This window comes from Otolemur garnettii, unplaced genomic scaffold (assembly GCF_000181295.1).
Source record: "Otolemur garnettii isolate 467f Iridium unplaced genomic scaffold, OtoGar3 scaffold00135, whole genome shotgun sequence".
NCBI classification, from domain to species: Eukaryota; Metazoa; Chordata; class Mammalia; order Primates; family Galagidae; genus Otolemur; species Otolemur garnettii.
The window spans coordinates 2,023,664-2,046,000 of record NW_003852530.1 but is presented as its reverse complement, the minus strand read 5'-3'; the positions used below and the strand labels follow the sequence as shown (position 1 = coordinate 2,046,000).

Here is a 22,337-nt window from a genome sequence, read left to right as displayed (position 1 = left end):
TGGCGTGGGGATCTGTTCTAACAGCACACTCTGCTCTCAGTGGCGTGGGGATCTGTTCTAACAGCACACTCTCCTCTCAACATCCTCTTCCTCCTTTCCAACTTTAAGTCTTTGTGGGGAGTGTGGGGGACACACACCATACAGAAATGAATTTTTTTTTAACCAAAGGCCTTTATTGCTCTCTCCTCCCACCTCGGTTTGGCCCTGGGTAGCAGGTATAATACAGTATAAGGAGAATGCGGACACGGCAACCAGATGAATACCACCAGACTTCTCCCCTGCTTCAGAGACCCTCTTGATTCCGACAGTAGCTTCTGGAGCCAAAAGGACGCAGCACAGGGAAGGCACATAAGCAGGGCTAAATGTCCCCAGTGTTTGCCGACTCACAGACACCATCCATTTGTTTGTTCTGAAATGACGAGTGGACCATTTGGCAAATACAATGGTCTTCACACAACAGTCCTGTCATCCCACAGTGCAAATGACATCGCGTCAGTGGCATTCCCACTTAATTTCAAAAGAGGGAAGGGGATGGGGAGAACAGTGCCAGAGGGTTCCCAGAGGGCTGCCATCCAAAGGAGCTGCCTCTTCTCCAGGCGCGGTGCACACACAGCAAGGCTGTGCACGGGGGCAGGGGACGGCTTCCCAGGGGTGCCGCTTTTTCTATAGGAGATCCTGGGGTGTCCTACACGAATGCTTTGTCCCACCAGAGGCAAAGAGAAGAGTTCTGCAGCCTCTTGTGAGAAGCCAAAGGGGCAGGCCAGGCAGAATGGGGTGGTGACTTGGATTAGAAGCTCTGCCCCTGGACTTCATGATTGGCTAATGGTCCTCCCCACTAGAGTTAAGCAGACCCTGGACTCAACTATGACTGGGGACAGGGTGGACCCTGGAGGCCAATGGCAAATTGGTCATCAGCAAAGAAAATGGGTGGAAAGTGGCGTTTCACCCACAGTCTCCGGGGCCAATCTACACGAGAATCCACAGATCCTCGGAGAAGAGAAGGGATGATGGCTAGTCTGGCTCTGCAGCCAGCAAGGCAGCACAGAGGCAGGACCCCTGCGGTGGGAGCTCAGGGTCTCCCACACACCCAGGCTGACCACCCTGCCTCGTGGCTGTGGGTCCTACCCGACTCCCACGCTCTCTGCAGGTTGGGACTCTGTGGTCCACCCTGCAGACTCTTCCGCAAGACCAGGAGGGTTCCAAGTGCCCTTGGCGGCACATCACAGCCTGTGGTCCTCACCATGTCCACGCAGCCCATCCCTGGCTCCTTGGGGGTCTCTAACTGACCACCAACGTTCTCCATGTTTCTTGGTCAAGGTGGAGAGAGCGGGACTTATTCCCTGCCCTAAGCACTTGCCCCATAGGGATAGATGTGATCTGTCCAGTGGGGCAACAGAGGACAAGCTTCTGCATTTTTCTCTATGGGAGACCCTTCTTTACACAGGGGTGGGGTGTGGCAGACTCTGACCAGTCCAGCAAGGCATGGGTTTTAACACCTAAAGTTGTACGGGGACACAGCCACGCCCGTCTGTCTGTCCACATATCATCTGTGGCTCCTCGAGGCTCCTTCCCAGACTTGAGTGGCTGCAGCAGAGACTACACGACCCAGCAGCCTCACATCTTTACTCTCTGACTCTTCAAGAAGACACGTGCCACCCCCTGCTTCAGACCGATTAGTGGGTAAAACAGTGACTGTTTCCAGACCGCCTATGCAGAGAAGTCAACAAGGTTTGTGGGAGACAGAAGTCAACTTTGAGAGGGTTCGGCCTAACCATCCTGGTCCATTCACCACACGTGTGTTGAAGAAATGCCAGCAGCAGGGTCTGTTTGGGAGGGGACGGGACCCAATTCTCTCACTGCTCTGGAAGCTCAGAGGACCGTATTCCACTGTCTCAGGCAAAATGTGGGTAGGAAGGTCTCCCCAAAACCCGAGAATGACAGACTGGGAAAGCTGGGCCCCCACTAGGAGTGGCTGTGCTGTCTCACCGGCTTTCTCCAGGCTCGAGGGGGTCACTCGGTCTGGCAGCCACATTACACAGGGCCTGGAGCCCCCCACGGTCAACATGCTGATAGGTCCCTCCTGCTCAGCTGGGCTTCCCTGAACAGCACTGACCACAGAGCTGAGGTCCTGAGGGCACAGGGGACTGTCCTCTTCTTACCACCTTTCTCTCCTCTGACTTTAACTCTTCCACATCCCCACCCCAGGCTCAATGAAGGACAAAACACACTTGTGAGACCCAGCAGGCCACAACCCCTCACTCTGGCCCTGTGTCTCAGGTTTGAAAGGCAAGAGGGAGGGTCACCCAGTCACTGTCAAATCCCCAAACTCCACAACGCAACAGACTCTTCAGCCTTTCCCTTTAGCCAGCCCCACGGTGCTGTGCAGACCAGCCTGGGCGCTTGTCCTCAGGGAACCCTGTCTCTTCCATGCTCTGCTGATTGCCAAGCTATACCCTGACCTGACCATTCCATGAGAATTTCTCTGTCTAGACACAAAGCTTGTCTGCCTCACCTTTGTGAGGGGAACGCCAGTGCTGCTCCCCAACCCCACGCCAATTTAAATATTCAGGTGAAGCCTGCCCCATTCATAAAACCAAGATCACATCTGCCAGGGCACTGGAGAGCCATTATACACAGAAGAAAGAATAAAGAAACACAAGCCACGCCTGGAGGCTGGATGTCACCTCGAGAAAGGGAGGCTCAGATTAGAGTGAGATTTTATGGCACAAGATCAGACCCACAGCTGGACCTTTCCCACTCCAGAGGGAACAATGCAAGTCCTCCAGCGTAATCCAGGACGGCCCAATCTCTTCCTCACCATGCCTGTGACGGGCTGGCGTGCTGTCCTCTGTGGAAGGAACTTTAGGTTGCGCACGCCCAAGCTCTCAACACTGGCACGTGTGATGCACCACTCTCTACCCAACTGGGCAGGGCCAGCCTCAGCCCCGGTGGGCTCTTTCTTCTGCCTCAGAATCATAAATGCATTGGCCGAGAACCAGCACGTCAGTCGGGACCCTGAGTCTATGATACAAAGGAATTTAGGGCTAGAATTTTAAAAGTTAGGGACCAGGCACGCAGAAATCAGGGCAGCACCTGAGAATACCGCCTACAACGTGAGTGATCACCCACAGACTTAGGGGGAGACCCCAGCCTCTCCACTCTCGTCAGAGGAGCTGCTGACATCTGTCGAGCGTCTGCCGGGTTTCAACAAGGATTTCTGATGCTTCTTCAAATACTCATATACCCCATAAGAATAGAGTTCTTCCAGAGGAAACAGAAGGACATTAGCTCTTCCAACAAACCTCCTGACAGGGTCATCACAGTGGGGACTGGGATTTTCTAACCAGACAAAATAAGACCCCAAACTCTGAGATGAGAAGTATAGGAATAATACTTTGGTTTGGCAAAGCCCAGCTTCTTAAGGAGAAACAGCGATCAACCTGGGAGACCAGTTTAGAAACCATGTCTACTTCGAGTGGAGCAGTGAAAGGGACACACACTGGGAATATTTCACCCCCTGGGTCAGTGTGACTTCTGCCCTCGCAAAGGGAGCCGGTGGGGGGTTGAACTCACAACTTTCATGTGTGCTACTTGTGATTCTAACAAGAGAGTAAACAGGACTATTAAAAAAAAGAAGAAGATGAGAAGAGGATTGTAGGAGACCCGGACAGGATGAGACCCATCCTACAGGCAGGTGGGCAGTGCCCCCACCCCTTACCCCAAGCAAATGTAAAGCCAGGGCAGGCCCTCTCCTGCCTGCTTCCACACTAAAGTCAGAGGGTGTGGAACAAGTACGGCCAAATGAAACGCACAACCCCCACTCTCTAAAAATAGGCCAGAGTTGCTTTAGGCATCTTACCACGAATGGAAGGGGAGACTGAGGGACCCGAACCTTCTGCTGGGGAAACAACCAGGATGCCGTCCAGCCTGGCTGGCCGGACCTTGCACTCCAGGGCTCCTGCCTGGTGTCTGAACGGTTGATCCCAGCGAGTTTTCTGCACATACCCTAGAAATGTCAGGCAGTGTTGTGAACTGCTGTTTAGGGAAAGGGTGAGAAGCGGCTAAGAGCAGGGAGCTAAGAGGGAAAGGGTTCCGGAGCCCCAGCCAGCGCCTGATGTTACCTTCCCATCCACCCTGGTGTAAAGGACACAACTGGGCCGGCCTCCTTGAGGCAGGCAGCCCTCCTTCAGCACTGATAGGAAGATGGGAATGTTAATATGAGCTCATTTCAATAATAATGAGCTTCTGAACATGCCAGGTTTTGATCTTTTCTGATGCATGGATTCCTGGCAAGAACTACGGTCCTATGTAGGTAGTTGAAAGAACTGGAAATAGACTATAAAAAATTAAAAAAAAAGACAAACTCTAAACAACGATAAAAAAGAAACCACCCCCGACCGCAAACTTAAAATGAGGACGGAAAAAAAAATAAACAGAAGACTTAAACATTGCTCCCCCAGAAGAAAAGGGGACATAAAACCCGTCTCTTCTTCTTTTAAATATTGTTTTTAACAGCTTCAAAAGTAATGAGTTGTGGGTGGCTAAAAATAGATTCGGGGGTAGTGGCTAATGGGGCCTTGTGAGTCATTCGGCATAGGGAACTGTCAATATTTTTTTTTTTTTTTGAGCTGTCAAGAATCCATTTAGTGATTTTTGACAATTTAAAAAATATTTCTGACTGCTTGATCCAGTTCTTAGGGAATTAGGGAAAGAGAAGTACATCAATCTCGGCAATGAACCCGGAGTCTGGCTTCCTGAATCTTGCCCTGTGCTAACAGGAACATTAGGACGTGGAGGGGCAGAAACAGTCCCCTCCGCCGGCCCCCTGGGCCCCCTTCCGTCTATCAGCAGGCAAAGTAAAATTACAGAAATCCATTCATAAATTGGAGACGGAAAGGTATGGTGGTCATTTGTCCACAGTAGGGGAGACTTGGGCCCATTTCAAAGGGAATAATAAACCAAGCTGTCCTTTGGAGAAAGGTTTTCTGATATGAATATCTGGGTATCACGAGAAGAACTTGCATCCTTCCTGCCTGCCCCAGCATTCATTCTCTCTAACTGGAGGCTTCAAATTCCTGATGACATTTCAAAATCTAGAATGGCTTTGGGGTAACCATTTTCCTTACGGAGATAAACAGGGGCCAGGGTGCTACAGGGTCAGACACGCATAAACCCAAGACACAACACAGGGTCACAACAGCGCTAATCAGAGACTTCACAGTGCACATTTCTTGTTAGAACGACAGACAGACAGGTGAACAGGAGACGGACAGGAGGCAACAGATGGCTGAAGTCACGGTCACTGCCATTTGGTTTGTCTAAAGATGAACCACAAACAGCCCGACACTGTCTCCCCATGTGGAGAGAGGGTTGCTTTATTCCTAGACTGTGGTTAGTGTGATATGATTTTAGCATCCTCTAAAGTCAATAAAAAGAAAAGTTTAAGGAAGCAGATTTGGCTTAGCAAAGCAGTAAGGAACCGTATTTAGGTATCTTTTGCGTAAGGTGAAAAGACTGAAAAGTTTGCAAGTTACCATGTCTCTTTTTTTGTTTGTTTTTGGTCTTATTCCTGCCTCCCCCCCACCCCACCCTCCTTGCAGTTATGGGAGAGCAAATGGGAGCAGTTCCCATGGAGAGACACCACCCCCTTTCCACGCCTTCTGGGCAGGCATTTTAGAGCATTGTAATGCAAACTGCATACACAAAAGTCTCAAACTTCTAAATGAAATCGACTTTTATGATTGTCTACATTGCATATACATACAGCACTGGGTTTGGCTGGTTGGTTTTTAAATATTGAGTTTCAAAATTCGCTAACGGATAAAGTCTACCCCATTTTTTTTTTTAAATGCACAATTTAGTACTGATGTTTTTGGGAAATGAACTATAGGAAGAGGATTCTAAAACTTACCACACAAGTCTGGCCTCTTGATACATCCAGAATTTGCCGTGCTACTGGCGAGTCCATTAAAGGCTGCTAAGCCATCAGAGCTGTAGGCCCTGAGGACCGACAGCATGTTCACCGGCTTCTCCAGGCCCGGGGGCCCCCGCTCTGGCTTTGGCAGGCCTGCTGAGGGGTCCTGGGCTGGAAGAAGGCCTGGGCTCGTGTGCCACTGCTTCTCGGACGCTTGGGGCAAAGGTGAGACCAGTCCCTGGACGGGCTGGGGGGCGCCCGTGGGCAGCAGGCTGTCCCCGCCGTCGCTGCTGCTGTCCTTGCCGAGGGCAGACAGTGGTTTGCTCATCATTTCCGGTTCAGTGTCAACATCCTCTTCCTCGTTGTTCTCTCCCTTGGAGGAGTCCATGTCCTCGGAGGAGGCGATATCGGAGAGGTCGTCGGCAGCACTCTTACTAGTGGCTTCGGGGATCAGGATGGGGGCGTCGTCTTCAGAGTGGACCTTCCCGTCCGGCTCCTTGTTGGGGCAGGAGCTGGAGGCTCCGGAGCCAACCACGCCCGGGTAGACCCCAAACTGCTTGTAGAAGTCTGATGGGAAGTTACAAAAGGCAGGGTCCACGTGGCTGGGCCACGAGCCGCCCCTCTGTTCCCCCAGTGTCTCTTTCATCTGTCCTTGGGCCATCTTCTCAGAAGCAGAGTCCAGAGAGCCGATCACAGCAGAAAGGCCCAGCTCTTTGTTGGACTGCACCGAAGGCAGCAGCGATATCTTCCCCACCTCCCGGCCTGGGTCTTTGCAGTTGACCGTCCCCGCCGCGGTGTTATCTTTGCGTTTCGCTTTGCCCAGGTGGTTGGCCTGGAGATGCAAGGCCATCAGCTCCATCGAGGATGTCGTGAAAGCGCAGAACAGGCAGCCGTGCCACGCGATGCTGTCCTGCATGGTCACCGAGGAGCCTGGGAGGGAGGCGGCATCTGGCCGCACAGACAGGTCCAGGGGCTCGTACTGGGATTTCTCCGACTTCCTCTGGGAGGACTTACCGCTGGGTTTCTCCTCGCCCCCGTCCGCCCCGTGGACTTTCATGGAAGGGGGGTCAGGCAGGGCTTTGTCCTTCATGTCCTTGTCCTTCTTCAAGGAGCCGAGGACAAAGCTGTCCATGAAAGCCTGCAAGGAGCCTTGGAAGTTGACACCGTTGCCCACGATGCTCTGATAAGCTCTTCCAATCTCGGAGAAGTGAGAGCTTTTGGAGGGAAGGTCAGCTCCTTTCAGTGCGTCTGCTGGAGCCTCTGCAGACATGCCGGTGGCCTGGCCCGAGTGATCTCCAGATGACAGTGCTCCTGATGCCCACTGCTGGGAGGCAGGGCCGCCTCTGAAGTCGATCCCGGGGAGACCCTTAAAGGCCCCCCTTAGGATGTCTGGCCTGATAAACAAAGAAGCTTTGCTGGACATCTCATCCTTGTGGTCTTGGCTGGGGGGCTGTCCAGACAGGGGCCCCGCTCCATTCTGCCGCTCCCGATGGTGTCGCTCTAAGTGGTATTTCAAGGACGCTGACTGGGTGCCGGCGTAGTCACAGTGCGGACACTTGTACGGTTTCTCACCTGCAAGATTTCAGTACGAGAAAAGAAAAAAAAAGAGTGTTTATCTCATTTTGGTGTGATGAGCAAGGCTAGAAGGATCAACATTTGTTCTTTGAAACAAAGCCGCTCAAACTAATAATTAGTTAGAGAACAACTGTTTTTTAATAGAAGAATAATTCGTACTCTTAAGCTTTTTTAATGATTTTGTACCATTTGGGACTATTCAGGAATGACATACTATCTACACACAATTAGCTATCTTTTTCTTTATCTAACATGTGAGAACGGCTGTAGATTTAAAAGCTATGATTATGAAAATTAAGCATAATAATTTCAACCACAGTGATCATTAAAAGTAGAAGTTTAAAAAGACCAAGTATGTAACAAATGGGTGGTTGCAATATTTTGTGTATACAATAGCTCTGAAATTTGTTTAAATTATACACATGGAAACCATTTTTAAACCTAAAAATTTTATGGCACTGTTACGCAAGACTGAAATGAATGATTTAAGTCTTGCTCTGCAGTAAATCATGGATATAATTAGCAAATGGCATACTGCACGAGTAATTTATCATTATTTGGAGGGCACCATTCCAGACAGGCTCAGATATCTGCAGACCCACGGCATTGTTTCTAAATAAAGGACCATAAATACCGATTCTATAAAATATTAATACCATTACCGTGCATTATGATTGCAGCATGTAAAGACATATAGTTAAGATAAAAAGCAGTCAATAAAACTTAAAAAGAAAATGAGTAATAAAAAGGCACAAAATATATTTAGTTTCTGTATTTGAAATTAACATTATCTACTGGCCTTTGTAGTGCCTTAAATTTGTACTAATGGCAAACCTAACACTCCGGTAGTAAAATGTGTAATTTACCTATAATAAGCGCTTTCTAGAGAATAAAAATAGCTTTAAAGAGTGTTTTAAAACATATAAGATAATTTTCGCGAATTAAATATTTATTTAAATTCAACACCCGGCTCCCATTGTTCTTTCCGTGGTGGGAAAGATCGCATAACAGGCCGCGTACATCTGCCAGTGTCGTGGAATAGAGGAGGGGGACGAGGAGAAGGTAAAGAGACGTGGGTTTAAATATATCCCAGGCATTTGTTAGCAGGCCCGAGTCTTTGCTAGATTTTGTCAGCTAAAGGCTGTCTGGAAGGAATGGCGCTGTGGCCGTCCACGTCAGCTTATTCACAGTAGTGCCCTAATACCCACAATAATACCCACGGTCACCTCTCCCAGGAACCTCACTCAAGCAGCCCCCGCCCCTTACCTCTGGTCTCTTGTAAAATAGACTGGCCTAAAAAGTAACAGCAAACCAGAGGTGAGGGGCACATTCTGTAGACATTTCAGTGTGCCTAGTCTCAGACGATGGCATGACTCCCCATCCTTCAAGCCCAGGGCATCTGGGGACCTGGACTTTGTAAGCAAGAGGGCCATAAAGCAGGCTCTGAGCAGGAGACTCCATGGATGGGCGTGCTATGCTTTGCCTGCCTTTCTGAATGAGAGGGCCAAGTGCCCCTCAGTTCATGCCTTTGAGCAGCTGAGATCTCCCTTTCTCCAGAGATGGCCTTTAGGTCTGGGGAGGGAACACGGCTGGGGCTCTACTTCTCTCAAGGTAAAGGTCGCAGTCAGCTCTGCCTAGAACAATGACTTGGAAATAGTGACCTATCACTTTTGAGGTAAAGGTACAAATAGTTTCGGGTACCATTCTCCTACTATTTTTTTTTTTTTTTTCCTATGAGACAGAGTCTCACTCTGTTCCCCGGATAGAATGCCCTGGTGACATCATAGCTCACAGCAACCTCAAACTCCTGGGATCAAGTGATCCTCTCTCCTTAGCTTCCCAAGAAACTAGGACTACAGGTGCCTACCACAACACCTGGCTAGTTTTTCTATTTTTAGTAGAGATGGGATCTCACTCTTGCTCAGGCTTATCTCAAACTCCTGAGCTCACACAATGCATCGGCTGCAGCCTCCCAGCGTGCTGGGATTGTAGGTGTGAGCCACCGCGCCCGGCCTCATTCTCTAACTTCTTGGACTTGATCCCTGTGCTGGACATGCTCACTCAGCTGCTGCTAGGACATCCCTCTGCATTCCAGGTAACCACTACTCAGAAGGGGCACGTCTAGGCCACTGCACGGCACTGCTGATTCAGCTTACCCGGAACCCCAGTGCCAGGGCGGCAGAGGCAGGCCCTGAAAGCTAGTGGCAGGGCACAAGGCAGGAAGGCTGACTATAAACTTGGCCTTCTGGCCCATGAGTTTGTGGAACCCTGTGGTACCCAGGGAGAGAGCCTGCAGAAAGGGGGCCCGCAGGTACTGGGTGAGACTCAGGTTGCACTTCAGAAACGCACCTGGAAATGATTAAATGTGCATCTGGCAAAGGGATCAGAGAGACAGCCTGGGTATTTGTTAGCAGGAGCTAAAGAGAAGAGTCTGGACTGTTACCTCCAGGCAGAGGGGTGCAGTGGGGGGGTGGTGGCCTTTCTTGGCGGGGAGCTGCAGGGATGCACAGATGTGTGTGTGTATTTCTAAGGGGACGCAGGTCAGAGACTCCAAGCACCGTGGCAGTGAGAGGACTACACTGTGCATTAGAACCAGCAGGGGAGTTTGTTCAGACACCAGTCTGGGGCCCTAACGCAAAGCCGTTCTGATTCCCCAGGTCTGAGGTCAGAGGCAGAAGTTGGTATTGTTAAGAATATCCCCAGCGATTCTGACACAGATAGCATAATAAAGACCACACTTTGTAAAACCAACCTGGCCCTTCCTGGGGAGCTTTAAACAGTATTCATACCTGGTCCCACCTCCCTAAATTCTGAGTTCACCGAGGCAGAGCTGCACATTGAGTTTTGAGATTCCCCCAGGTGCCCCTAAGTGGAGCCTGGGTGGGGGACCAAAACCCTAGGAAGTGCCCTTTAAGGTGGAGACCACAGATGGCTTAGTGGAGAAGATTTTCTAGATGCCAGGAGAAGACTTTCTAGACGCCAGAAGACTTTCTAGATGCAGGCAGGTGCTGGGAGAGTCTGAGCTGGGGGATGGACACTCCCTGCTACTTTGCTCTCCACTGAACACACCAAGGCTGCCTTGGGGCTTTGGCTTCCTCGACCTGTGATGAGACATGTTAAAACACTCTACACTCATGTGAAGAGCTAAGCTAAGTGTCTGGCATGGGGCCAGAGGGACGTGGATTACACATGCGTGAACCACGCCCAGAAACATGCAGATTTTTTTTTTTTTTTTTGAGAGAGTCTCACTTTATCATCCTCAGTAGAGTGGTAGAGTGAGGTGGCATCACAGTTCACAGCAACTTCCAACTCCTGGGCTTAGGCAATTCTGTTGCCTCAGCCTCCTGAGTAGCTGGAACTACAGGCGCCTACCACAATGCCTGGCTATTTTTTTGTTGAAGTTTTGACCAGGCCGATTCAAACCTACCACCCTTGGTATAGGGGCTAGCACCCTACTCACTGAGCCACAGGTGCCACTCGAAACATGCAAATTTATTTACACACACAGAGTTTGATCGCATGGACCGATGGGTGAGTGAGCAGCTCCTGACTGCCCAGCAGTGTTCTCCACACTAGGAACAGGACGAAGCTCCAGAGAGGCAGGCCCTCTGCTGTCATGACTTTTGGAAGAAACATCTTGTACAGAAATACAGGCAAGATTGACACACACGAGCTCATGTGCACATCACAGCCTGCAGGAGGACAGCACCCTCCACTCAATCCACCTGGCTTTAAGCTTAGAAACCGGCCATGGCCCCCACTGCTCCAGAGAAAGTAAGGCCACAGCTGAGAAGCACAACCAGTTACTTCCTAGCTTTGGAGACACCAAGGACTTGAGCCTGGTGAATCAGTAGCCCCTGGGTGAGTTTTGAGGGGTGGTTCTGCTTGCAGGTATGAGCCCCGACTCTGGAGAGCTCACAGCCCCTTCTCCACCCTCGTCACTGTCCATCCTGCCTCCTGCCTGCTTGCTAAAGGGCTGTGTTTGGGCAGCTGCTTCCTATCACCCCACTTCCCTGCGTAAATGCTCCAGAGTGATCTTCCATGGGACGATCTCATCCCGTTTGGGTCTGTGTTTGAAAAAACAAACAATTCTAACTTCTTTATTAACCATGAATAGTTTGGATAACCACCAGTGCCCTCTGTCTTGAAGGCTGTGTTTCCCTTTTCTGGACTTCCTCTCCAACAAGGGGGCATAGACCTGGCCCCCGCCAGGGTGTGTTTCTGGCGAGGCACACACTGGGGACGGGAGCCATGTGGGGTGAGCCTACCCCTCTGGGAATCCCGAGTAGCCCACAGGCTCCATGCTCCGATGGAAGCATCCCAGCTGTTCTCACGCATTCTTTCCCCAAAGGGCACATCTCAAAGTGCTCAGAAGGCAAACTTCTCACAACAGTGGCCTAGATGGGCTGGGTGACAGTGAGGAAGAGAGATCTATCAGCAAATTTAACAGCCCAAGGGGCGGTCAAGGCTTGTCTTCTGATTGGCCAGCACAGACAAGTGCTGAGCCCACCCCATCTGGGCACACTCTTCAACCCACGACTCTAGCAAATCCTAAGCTCCAGGGCATGGCCACACCTCTGCCAGGGAGCGGGGCTGGGGCAGGGGAGAGGGGCTGCCTAGTCCCCAAGAAGACGCCCTCTCTGCCCAAGATGAGGCCAAGCATTTCTCAGGCAGCCTTGTGGCACAGGCAACCCCGGCCTCCGCCAGCAGCTCTGTCCACTTGAATGATTGGCTGCTTAGGCCACAAAGGAACCTGGAGCTCCTGATGGGATCCCTGAGCTTCCCACAGGATCATGGGTCCAGGCACCTCCGCCATGTTTGGGATTTGCTGTATCTCTGCCTGCCTATTGTAGTGGCCACACAGGTCCAAGCCTTCAGAGCCAGGTAGATCTCAGAGCCAGTAAAACCGCAAGGTTGGGGGCAAATGCCTCTCCTAGGGGGGCAGCACCACCCAACTCTAATCACCACTGGAACCTCAGACTTCCACATGTATAATCTCCACTTTTAAATACTGGTGCCTACTTCAAAACCTTTCCAAACACTGAGGGGGCCACAGCAACCCTACTCTACAGACTGGGCCTGGGCCAGGCAGCCAGTCTAAAATCTGTGTGTGGGACACAGATGTGCTACAGAAAACAGGTAAGAACACTGTTGGCCTTCTGTGGGGAAACCCCTCATGGTACATTAAAGGAATAAGATGGGCACCAATAATGCAATTCTAGAAAAGAGAGGAGTTTTTCTAGGAAAGGCATTAAAAAAAAAAAAGCATCAGCTCATCATTGCAATGGACTAGTGAAATTATTAGATCCCTGTTACATTAAGCCAACTTCCCACTGACATATGGCATGAGATATATATTTAGCTTTGGAATATCATTGATACCTTCTTCCAAGTCACTGTATCATAAATTTTTAGAAATATATGACCAGGTGGTTTAATTAGTTCATTGTATCTATTTTTACACGGTCATGTCTTTTATTATTCTGGGCTTCCACTTTGTACCTGGTATGCCAAAGGAAACTTAACTATTCCAGGGAGTTATTTTAGAGCTATTCAGAGCAAGTTCCTATCCACACCTCTCCAAAACATAACAGGTAAACTAATAGTATTCTCTTTGGAAACCCCTTGATCAAGCTCTTAAGAACCGATCCATACTTCTAATTTTTTTTTTTTTTGATAAGTATCCGAAAGTGTTTTCACTTTGAATTTAACTGAATCTTTTCCCCTCTCTGCACCCTCTGTTTGATATTTATTGAGTGTTTCTACGTGTCTTTACTTAGTTAATACCAGGAGAGATAAATATGGTGGTGGCTTTGCAGAGAAGCTTCAGTACATTAATATAAATTGTACACTAATTCCCCCAAAGCATATATATGTTGTAAACCTGAAGACTTTTCACACAGCTGCTTACTGCTAAACAGTGCCTTGTCCAGAAGGGGACAATCTGTGTCTCTAATTGCTGTCACTGGAGCCGAGATTCATTATGTGACTTTCCCATTAAAATGTGAGCATTAATTTGTATAATGAAATATCACCCACTGCAGTGTTCATTAGCCATGCCCTACTGTATACCGCACATTGTTAGCTACCTAGAAACTGTAGTTAATTTCACTAATGGATATTTCCCTACTTAGCGTTTGGTAGGAAATTTATACTGTAACATTACCTCTTAAACTTTTAAGGAAATTTAAATTCAATCAATTATTTTCAACAAAAGTTTGGGATGTCATTAAGGCAGGGAGAGCAAAGATGGAGGCTGAGGAGGAGTAAAACGGGCCCTGAGTTCATCTCAGAAATAGAAAAACCACGGAATTTTAATTCAAAACAACAAGGAAAAAAATTCATCTCCTTTTGGAGATTTTTTTTTCATCATTACTTAGGTGGTTGCTCTCCTGCTAAGGACAACAACACTCACTCACGCTCCTTTTAGAAAGAGAAACGGGAAGAACATCCGCTTTAAACAACTCATTTTGGAAAATGTATTCAACATGCTCCTGTATTTATTCAATGTGTTAAAACAGCCTGGTTCCCTGACACGGGAGAGGAAGATACAGATGCATCAGAGGGAAGGTGAGCACACAGCGGGCATGCGTTCTACCTGGCCAAGGCCGCAGACACTTCACTTCTGCCCACATTTATGGACCGTGTGGTGTTTGGGAAGCACTTGGAAGATGAAAGGTGGTTTCCAAAATAGTGTGAGGAGTTTTTCATCTCTGCAATGCCGCGAGCGATTCCGTCCACCCCACCACCTTCCTCCATCCCAGGGGTCAGAGCTCGGCCACACCCCATGGCAGGTGTTTGCTTACAAGTCTGGCCATTTCCCTAACCTTACTGCACTAGTGTGGAAACTGAGGCACAGATGGTTGGGAGGAGCCGGGGTGCACAGAGCTTCCCCCGCCAGCCACCCGGTGGCCACGTTGCAGTGTGTGTGAGTGTAAATGACCTCTTTCCTCCTGCTGGTTGGGGTGTGCACACATACTATCAAGGAAATGTTGCATTAATTCCCTAAAACAAGCCAGACATTCACTCCAAAAAGTAACAACAAATGAGCAACCCAGCACGGTGAGGTAAAGAGGATGGGTGCACACAGTGGGGTAAAGAGGGTGGGGCGCTAGGTCAGGCAGATCTGAATCACAACCTGAAATCTGAAGCCGGGCAACTCAGGTGGGGGACTTCACATCTCTGAGGCTCATGTCCCTGCATCAGGCAGCCGGGGGCAGCGGGGGCATTGGTGACTGGGGTGCAGCTCTGAGCATGCACCTGCTGGTGGCAGAGAACAGGAAGTGGCAGATGCCGTCACCGCTGTAGCTGCTGTGACATTATCCCTGCTGGCTGAGTCGCTATGCTTCCAGGTAGTTGCTGTCTTGCGTTCTAGATACAGCCTGCGTCACTAGGCAAGACCACTCCCCGGCCACCCTCCCTACCCCCTTCTGGGTGCACAGCGCTTTGGGGGATCTCTCTCACTCCCACAATTCTCTTTGGTCCTCTAGGAAAGGGAGGAGAATGTAGGTGAGAATGGGTGGTGGCGGGGTGGTGGGGTGGGTGCTCCGCCAAGCAGGCACCCAGTGGCAGCCCCCAGCATGGACAGTGCCGACCAGGCCCTTCAGCCCAAGGCCAAGCCCACTCTGACCACAGCTGAGACCCCCAGAAAACCACCACTGACTTCTCTGGGAGGGGGTCCACTCTGCCAAAGAGGCTCCTGACGCAGAGCCAGACCAGTGACTTGCAGCTCATCGAAACCAGATGGATAAACCACTTGCATGACTTGAGAGGGGGAATAAAACTAATGAGATTTATTTTTAATTAGTCCCTGAACTTTTGTGCATCCGAGTTTTCAGGAGTGAGGCTACTTATTACATTTCTTTCTGCAGGGGTCGTTCCTGAGACAGCAGTCTGATCCTGAGGCCCACGCACAGGTGCCACACCCCTGGGGGGCTCGGGTGACAGACCACATCCCCTGGCCCTCCAGGTGCCTGCCGGCATTTGCCTGCCTCCCACACACAATACACTGTAACCTCCGGAGTACCTGCATGTGTCCAGCTTGAAAAGTCATGTTCCGGGGAACAGTAGGGTGCATCTGTGGGCCAGCTAACCCCAGAGGGGACCTGGGGACTCCGCTGCCCTGCTCCTTCCTGATGTGTGTTATATGAGGAAATGTTTGCTGCTGCATCTCTGTGATGGTTAATTTTTGTATTTCAACTTGACCAGGCCCCAGTGTGCCTTGATCTTTGGTTAAAGATTATTCTGGGTGTGTCTGTGGTGGGGAGACCAGCATTCGAGTTAGTGCCCTGCCCTCTGTGGGTGGGCCACATCTAATCTGTGGAAGGCCTGATGGAACAGTAGGCTGAGAAAGAAAGAGACAATCCCCTCCTTCTGCGACCTGGGACACAGGCTCAGACTCAGGCTGGACCTTACAGCAAGGACTCTCCTGGGGCCTCAGTTCGCCATCTGCCAATCTTGGGACTTCTCAGCCTCCGCAATCACATGAGCCAATTTCTTATAACAAATCTACCAACCCACTAGCCTGCCTACCGATCTCATGTTACCTAGAGATCTCTATCCCATCTTGCTTCCAGGCCAGTAATTTTCAACTGCTGTGCCAAGGCACACTGTGGTGACATGAGATGACTCAGGTATGCCTCAAAAATGTTCAAAGATCACTACTTAAATTATTTTCCAAAAAAGTTCAAAGCACAGTAAGTATATTTTTTTTATGATCAACATAATTTAAGTGTGCTGCAGAAATTTAACTATACGTTCCAGTGTGACCTGAAATTAAAAAAAGCTAAAGAAAAGTCCTACTTCAGTGTAGAACACTGACTGATACTCTCTCTGGAGTCTGCACCAACAGGTTCTGAGTTTGAATCCAGCCATGATACTCATAAGAGAAATTGCCGGTGCCCAGGGACAGAGCCCTCGCCAGCCCAGGGTGTGTTTCCCAGAGGAGAAAGACTCTGCCTGAAGCCTCACCAGCCCAAGGCATGTTTCCCAGAGGAGACTCTGCCTCTGCTGTGCTGGGCAGCGGCCAACATCTTTGCTCCCTGGGGCCAGAGTGAGGTGCCCTCCTGGGTCTCACTGGCTCTGGAGGTCCCCGGGCAGTTTCCTATGGATCTGGCTGAAGCTCTAAGGTCAGCATAAGTCTCCTGTCTACCTGAAGCTTCTCCCTAGCCCCCTAAGTGTTCAGAGCAACCTGACAAGTGCCTCTCCTCAGCACCTCTCTCCTAAACAGATGTCAGGAGAAGCAGCTTAGTCACTGAGTCACTGCAGTGGAGAGAAACAGGAAAGTCGTTTTTATCTGTGCATGTTTTGTGATCAAAAGAACTTCCAATAATAATGGAGCAGGACAGAAACATCCAGGGAGCTTGCCATCTTGTGTCCAAACCAATTAAAATATATTTATTACACTGGGTTTTCAAATGTGCTCATATGGAGTCAATGATATAGAAAGTTTAAAAAACAGCATTTGGGGCCAGGACATGGTGGCTCATGCCTGTAATCCCAGCACTCTGGGAGGCCCAGGCAGGTGGATCACTTGAGCTCAGGAGTTTGAGATCAGCCTGAGCAAGAGCAAGACCCCATCTCTATTAAAAATAGAAAAACTAGATGAGCGTCATGGCTGGTACCTATAGTCCCAGCAATTTGGGGAGGCTGAGGCAGGAGGATTGCTTGAGCCCAAGAGTTTGAGGTTGCGGTGAGCAATGACACCACAGCATTCTACCCAGCGTGATAGAGTGAGATTCTGTCTCAAAAAAAAGAGCATTTTGGAGAACACAAACTGCTATTCTCTGGACACGTCATATGAAAATGCAAAAGCGTATTTGGAGCTCAGATTGCAGAACAAGGAGAAAGACAGCGGCAAAGCCAGGACCAGAGGAGGCAGCTCGGGGCATCCACCAGCTCTAGACCCACATGAAATCATCTATTAACAAATAACTTGATTTTGATTTTTAATTACTCGTGTAATCTACACTTTCGCATTGTCATAATGGATGTTTACTTCGGTGATTTCTAACATGTAACACTTTCTGTTCTATTCAAATGCACAAGTGTAAGCATTCTCCAACTTCTTTGTTCTTAGATAAAAAGGAAATTGATCTTTATCTGGTTACCATTCTGCCTTTTAAACACTGCAAATGCTGTTTCTGAGGGGTGGTGGTGTGATGTTTCCATGGCTTCTTTCATTTTCTCCCTTTTCTAGGAAGTTTCTGGAATGCCTCAGTCCATGGCCCTGTCGCCGAAGACTCCAAACTTCCTAAGTTGGTGCAGCTTTCCCAAGCTTTAAAACTGCAAAAAGCAGTATCCATTTGCTCCCACCCAGGTTCTCCAATAATTCTGGCCGCCTTGGTCCTAATTTCCCTAGAAATACCTGCAGAGCATCAGCTCTTGCCCATGGGTGGCCAAGGGGCATGAGGACCAGGGGTCAGCCAAACCCAGCAGCGTTAGAGGACAACACTTTCTTTCTCTGCTGAGCTCCCTCCCTGCAATTCCACCAAACAAGACACAAGCCACAGCCAGCCTGGTTTGCTCACTCCTGCCCACATCCCAATGCTGGGTGCCCTGCCGACAGTCTCCCATTTCTGGAAGTCTGTGGGTCCCTTCCACCAACCACCACCACCCGGGGGAACTCTGGCTCCAGTTTGGGGAGGAAAATGGGCATTGGGATGATCAGAGAGAGCCAGATGTCCAAGCTGACTTCCTTCCTGTCACTCTTACAAGCTCACTTGCTAACTCACTCATCCAACAAATACTTTCTGAGTACACAGCACGAGCCAGGTTCTGTTCTAGGCTCTGGGGACTCAGCTGGACACACAGACACGGCCTTTGCTCTCCCGGAGCTCATAGTCTAGTATGTAGACACAGGTGACAACAAAGTCCCAAGGGGTGAAGCCTAGGGAGGACGAGGAAGCAGGGAAGGGAAGGGGCCACCTCCCAGAGAAGGTGGCATCACTGCCTGCAGACCCTGGGCGGGATGGAGAGGGCCAAGCAGAACCTGGCAGAGAAGGGCCAAGAGCAGGAACCCTGAGGGGCTCGGGGACCTCCCCTGTGCTCCTGAGAAGTGGGGGCTTCCATTCCATCTGTGCCTGGGACCCCACACGCGCAGCCTGACTGCAGGCTGTGGGTCCTGGTGGGTTCACGTGCGCATGGAGAGGAGGCCACTTTCCCTACGACACCTGAGCCGTGCGTGCTGCCCTGCACGGCACAGGGAGACGGGAGGAGGGCTCCTACTTACTGGAACTTCGATTCTGTCATTCAGCCTTCCACATAAATTCATCGTGCCCCTACTGGGTGGGAACAAGGTGCATGTGCAGGCACTAGGGTTGCAGCAACAACAGCAATTGCAGACACAGACACCGTCCCTGCCCTCCCAAATCTTAGATTCCGCTCAGGGTGTGGGGGAGACGAACAGGATGTGCTGGGACCAACCTGAGGACGATCGTTTCTGGAAGCGTTAAGCTTGTGAAGAAAGTGAGGCAGGGGGCGTGAGGAATATGTGTGGTGGAAATGTCCAGGATGGTCTCTCTGAACAGATCACTCTCATTCAAGCTAAGCCCCCCAGAACATTCGAGGCGGGGCACAGAGGTCCTACCGTGGGGACAGGCCGAGCTGGAGGACCAGGAGGCCAGCAAGCAGCATTTCAGAGAGACGAGAGGATGGAGAGCAGTGCAGGATGTGGTGGGGAGCGAGGGAGGGCCCAGTGCACAGTGGCCTGAGAGGCGTCTCCTGTGAGAGCTGTGCTCTCCAGCAGGAGAGGGGCCAGCAACGGTGGCCACCTATGCCCAGGTGCTGAGCCAGGAGCGGCCTGTGTCCGCCTGTCCTCAGGCTCCTCTCAGCATCACAGAGACCTGGGGCAGCAGCTGAGGTTCCAGGTGAGGGGCCCCCTTGCCTTTAACCACGAGACGCACACACGAGGCCCGTACATACTCGATATCCCTGCAACAACTCTGAGCTTTATCGACTCCTTCAGAAATAAACCACAATTATTTTTGAAAATAGATGGTGTATTTGTCTAGCCTCTGAAGCCGTTCATACTCCAATGGACAAAGTGTCAGGAGGAAAATCAAAGAAAATGGAGGTGTCCGTATCTCACATAGATTTTTTTTTGTGGGGCAGGGGGTATTGTCAATGTGCAAACATCTCGCAGAGAAGCTACGGGGGACAAAGAGAAGCCTTCCTGCCAGGCCCCTGAGAAACGACCAGGGTGGACCAGCCGCCGCTTCCTCCTGCGGGCTTCAGAGTGCCTCAGTTTCTCTTCTGAGGAGACCCAGGGGAGAGGCCTATCCTCTCCCTTCTGTGAAGCATGAGGGGCACTGACGCCATCCACCTGCTCCCAGGTATGAACATGCCACCGGGCAGGGCCAGCAGCCGGCCTGCCTGGACAGCCGGGGAAGCTACTTTGTTCTGTTACACACCTGAGAGAGACTGAACTGGGCTCTTGCTGTGTGCCGCCGAGGGAGTCTGGGTTCGTACAAGGGTTTGAGGGGTGCACCTTCAACACGGCAGAAGGAGCCATCAGCAGACTGTTCTGGACCCAGACAAAGCACTGTAATCTCAGGCCGGGGCCATTCCACAGCTGCATTTTACGTGGGCCATGCGTTACTTGGGAGGGTGACTGTTAAGTGACCAATTAGGAAACTAGGATCAGTTCTGACCTCTCCCCCCCACCCCCAGTGGCACAGACACAGGCCCAGGAGAGCTTTGTGGTGTTTGATTGTAGACCTGGACCTGAAGCCAGGCCGGGCGGTGCCCCCTCCTCCTCCGAGCCGTGCCCCAGCTGGGCCGGACGTGCACGTCCTCACCTGTGTGTATCCTCAGGTGGACCTTAAGGTGATGAGACGTACGGAATGTTTTCCCACAGTACGGACAGTCCTTCATGGCCGAGCCCAGGCTCCGGTCGCGAAGCAGTGCGGGCTGCTGGACGCCGGCGGATCTCCCAGCCTCCTCGCCCATGTCTGCAGCAGAGGAGAAACGTTCTCACGTCACTTCAGCACATGTCAGGAGCTGTTCACACCAAAACTGCTAACACCACACAAAGTTAAACATGTCAATACTACACCTGTCTGTTTCATTCTTTCAATCTGACAGAATGCTGACAATTCATGTATTTTCTTGTTATTCTCTTAAATTATTTCATCTTTCCTATCATCGTTTTAAGCGGCATATGGTACCTTTATATTGAACTGAATTAAACAAGAAAAGAAACAGCTGTGTCAGCAGCTGGTTTGATTTCTTCTTTTGCTTAGTTCCTATTAAATATTTTTTTTCCATAAGTTTAAAAAATGGTTGTGTTTGTTGAATCTGATTAATTTATAATATGGACTCGCTGGGAAGTCCAACTATGAGACTGAAATCGTATTTGCATTAGAGCAAGCAAGAAATAAAAAAAAAATAACGTGTCTCAGCTGAGTCTTTAAGACATGCAGACATACAGCTATTTTGGGACAGGAAAGAAAATTATCCCAAACTGATCATTTCTCCCTTGTAGAGTCTTGTATCCATCGCTGGCTGGTGTAATCTCATGAAAGGAGAAGAAAAAGCGTGGAAATGTAGTTCCACAATTAGCCCATGATAAACATACAGTGACATATTCAGAGTCATAGGCAGAAGTCAGCTGCAGAGCTCCGCAAACTCACAGCACCGCAGTGAAATCTTTGAGCGGTGACTTGAGAACTTCCTCTGTAAAGTATCAATACAAATTTTCCTTCCTGCTGTTATTTGTTATGTAACCCAAACCATTAGAAAACGGAATAAAATTTACATACGGTTGCCTTCTGCACAGAAATGATGGGATGTAACAGTAAATAAAACTGTGGGAATATCGAATGCTGGGAGGATATGTAGTCGCAACCCCGTGGCCCGACATCACACTGCCAGGGAGGTGACATCGGGGGACCAGGACGGGAGCTGGGGATTTGCGCCTCAGAGGAGGGGAGACAAATTGGCCCTTTCTGGGTGAGTCCTGGGCCTCTCCACAGAGCTGGAGTTGAAGGCCTGGCACGGAATCCAAGCTTCTGAGACTCTGAGGTCCTTGCCGTGGCTTCCAGCCCACCCTCCAGGCCTCACAGTAAATCCCACTAGGAGAACAAGGGAAACTTCTGGGATAATGAGCAGATCTGTGAGTTCTGCAGAGATCAGAATAAATAAGATTTGTACCTTCCAAGCAATGGAAAATGCAAATTGCTTTTATTCTGCAACATCCGTCCCTGGTGTTCTCTGCTAACAGCCAAAAGGGACAGACTTATAGACCATGAGCAAGATGTAGGCAAACACACTTAATTCTTCTGTGGACGTTTGCTCCAAGCAACTGTGGAAACCCTTTGGCTTAGAGTATCCTCTCTGCAATTAAACTACGTATGACCGTATCGTCACCCTGGAAAATTTCTTTGAAGGCTTCCTTTTAAATTCTGTTCTCCTCAACCCCTCTTAACCAGCCTTGGAAGAACTATTCAAAGGATATAATTACCTAGCATTTTTTAAAAAAAATTTTGCTTCATAATTTTGCACAAATAGAAGAACTAGGCTCAACCATGTCTAGAACTTGTCATCAGTCACCTTACCCAGGGGAGCCCTAGATCGTGTTTGTCCAAAAGAAGATGGCAAGGCCCAGGCATCAGGCTGAGCATGTTGAAGTCTCAGAGGGCACTCCACACCCTGCAGGCTGAGCCCCCAGGGGCCAGGCACTCTACACCCTGCAGGCTGAGCCCCCAGGGGTCAGGCACTCCACACCCTGCAGGCTGAGCCCCCAGGGCACTCCACACCCTGCAGGCTGAGCCCCCAGGGCACTCCACACCCTGCAGGCTGAACCCCCAGGGGCCAGGCACTCCACACCCTGCAGGCTGAGCCCCCAGGG

The 22,337-nt window shown here is 50.1% G+C and overlaps 1 protein-coding gene across 1 annotated transcript in view; it reads right to left on the bottom strand.

Annotated features, from left to right (window-relative positions):
• The window catches only part of ZNF536 (zinc finger protein 536), a 111,778-nt gene that overhangs the window by 5,441 nt on the left and 84,000 nt on the right, over positions 1 to 22,337 (bottom strand). The window contains exons 2-3 of the mRNA XM_003798423.2: positions 20,287 to 20,439; positions 5,912 to 7,486 (exon numbers count right to left, since the gene is read on the bottom strand). Coding sequence (XP_003798471.1) covers positions 5,912 to 7,486; positions 20,287 to 20,439 — 1,728 coding nt within the window. The remainder of the gene's footprint in view (positions 1 to 5,911; positions 7,487 to 20,286; positions 20,440 to 22,337) is intronic.